General features: G+C 55.1%; 1 protein-coding gene across 1 annotated transcript; it reads right to left on the bottom strand.

The window, feature by feature from the left end:
* Positions 1–225: 225 nt before the first annotated feature.
* Positions 226–1,628, bottom strand: LOC133575709 (C-X-C chemokine receptor type 4-like). The gene is made up of 4 exons (XM_061928493.1): positions 1,599–1,628; positions 1,318–1,526; positions 963–1,246; positions 226–893 (listed from the first exon to the last, which is right to left on the bottom strand). The coding sequence occupies exons 1-4, from the start codon at positions 1,611–1,613 to the stop codon at positions 298–300; spliced, it is 1,104 nt and encodes a 367-aa protein (XP_061784477.1). The 5' UTR covers positions 1,614–1,628; the 3' UTR covers positions 226–297.
* Positions 1,629–2,120: the final 492 nt, after the last annotated feature.

The following is a 2,120-nucleotide window of genomic DNA, read 5'->3' on the forward strand; positions in this document are numbered from 1 at the left end:
TTTATTTTTTTGTGTAATCAATTAAGAATCGTTTGTTGTAGGAGAAGTCTCAAAATGTCATCAGGAGTCCCGACAAAACCGCGGGCCTTGACTTTAACACATAGGACATAAGGAATCTTCTTCCGGGCTAAGCGGGCTCTGCACTGTACGACACAAGAAATGACACCTTTTGACATATTTTGTGTATTTTATTATAAACATTTATGAATCTGAAGAATATTTACAGCGAGAGAAGCCCGCCAGCGGACTTCTGAGTTCTTAGATGGTTTGTAAACCCACAGAGAGCGCAGGCAAACACTAGCTGGAATGTAAACTGGACGACTCGGACTCGGTGGTCGTGGAGGCCCCGTTGCGTCTTCTGGGTAAAACCTTCAAACTGGAGACTCGACTGAGAGTCAGGGCTCTGCGGGCTGAGTTCTTAAACCCGGCCCCCAGGAAGGCGTAGAGCAGTGGGTTCAGGCAGCAGTGAGCAAAGGCCATGGGCTCGGCCACCGCCAGCCACACGCTCAGCACCGCCTCCAGGCTGCAGCTGCGCGGCAGGACCTCCAGGCGCAGCATGGCGTCCACGGAGATGCCGGCTCCGTAGGGCAGCCAGCACAGGAAGAAGCAGAGCACCAGCGCGATGGTGGTCCTCACCGCCCGCCGCTTCTGCCTCTGGCCGCCGAGCGGGCCCCGTGTCAGCCGGGTGACGATGACGCAGTAACACACCAGGAGCACCAGACCCGGGATGACTAGACCCACCAGGACCAGCTGCAGGTGGAAGACAGCCACCCAGAGAGGAGCATTTTCCGCTGGGTAAAATCTCTGGCACAGGGTGCTCCCCTCGCCTCCTTCTTGCGTTCGGGCAAATATCAAGTCGGGGACCGCCAGCAGACCAGCGGGCAACCAGGCACCTACAAGGAGGGGTCACCACAGAGAGATTAGACGGGAAAGAGACGTGGGAAGAATAACGTGACACTGACCCACATACACCAGTCGGTGTGCCAGCAGCTGCCTCAGCCCCCCTGTGTTGGTGTCGGTGGCTCGAACCACCGCCAGGTAGCGGTCCAGACTAATGAAGGCCAGGATGAGCACGCTGCCGTACAAGTTGACCGTGTAGATCACATGCACGCCGACACAGGTGGCGGCACCGAAGCGCCAGTCCGCCATGGCCGCATCCACGGCCCAGAACGGGAGGGCCAGAACGAAGAGGAGATCGGCCGCTGACAGGTGGAGCCGGTACCGGTCGGTGAGGCTGCATTTGGACCTGGAAACAAGGCGAACCGTGAGTAGCGGACCTTTGGCCGCGAAAAAGGATCAGTCTTTACGAGGACTCACCTGCGCTGGCAGCCCAGCACGAAGACCACCAGGCCGTTGCCGGTGATGCCCAGGAGGAAGATGAGAGAGTAGACCACGGGCAAGAAGACCTGCTGAAGGTCGGCCGTCATAACGTGCTCGACCTCGCAGGGCTCCTCCAGATCCTCCCCGAAGTCACCCGAGCCGGATCCGGAGCCGGTGTCGTTGAATTCATCGTCAAAGAGGATATGCTGGAGACAAAGACGACGCCTAAACAAAAGCGGGCTTTGAAAAAGGTCTCGGCGAGTTCAGACCGAGCTTACCTCGTAGTAGGACATGATGAACACCAGCCCTTCCTCTGCACAGTGAGGTCGGGACTGGTGTCCGTGTGCTAAATAGTTCTGTCATGGCTCCTCCCTCCGACGCTCCAACCCATCTGGGTTCCTGCTCACAGGCTTTTCCTGTTTTCGAGGTGTCAGGTGCTTCGATTGTTTTGGTCCGGAGACCCCAGCTTTGTGATCATCAAGGTCTATTGGCCATAGGAAAGAAGCAGTATGAACAATAAGTGCGTGTGTGCGTGTGTGTGTGTGTGTGTGTGTGTGTGTGTGTGTGTGTGTGTGCGTGTGTGTGTGTGTGTGTGTGTGTGTGTGTGTGTGTGTGTGTGAGTGTGTGTGTCCTTGTATTTCTACCCTTCTTGAGACATCAACCAGGAAAAGTACATAAATCATGGTCCCAATACAGAAAAACATTGCATCTAATATTGAGAATGTCTCATTTGTACCCCCTGGTGGTGAAATCTATCAAAATTAGGGTGGTCACAAAATAGGGGGGGCTTTTTCAAATTG

This window comes from Nerophis lumbriciformis, linkage group LG03 (assembly GCF_033978685.3).
Source record: "Nerophis lumbriciformis linkage group LG03, RoL_Nlum_v2.1, whole genome shotgun sequence".
Lineage (NCBI taxonomy): Eukaryota > Metazoa > Chordata > Actinopteri > Syngnathiformes > Syngnathidae > Nerophis > Nerophis lumbriciformis.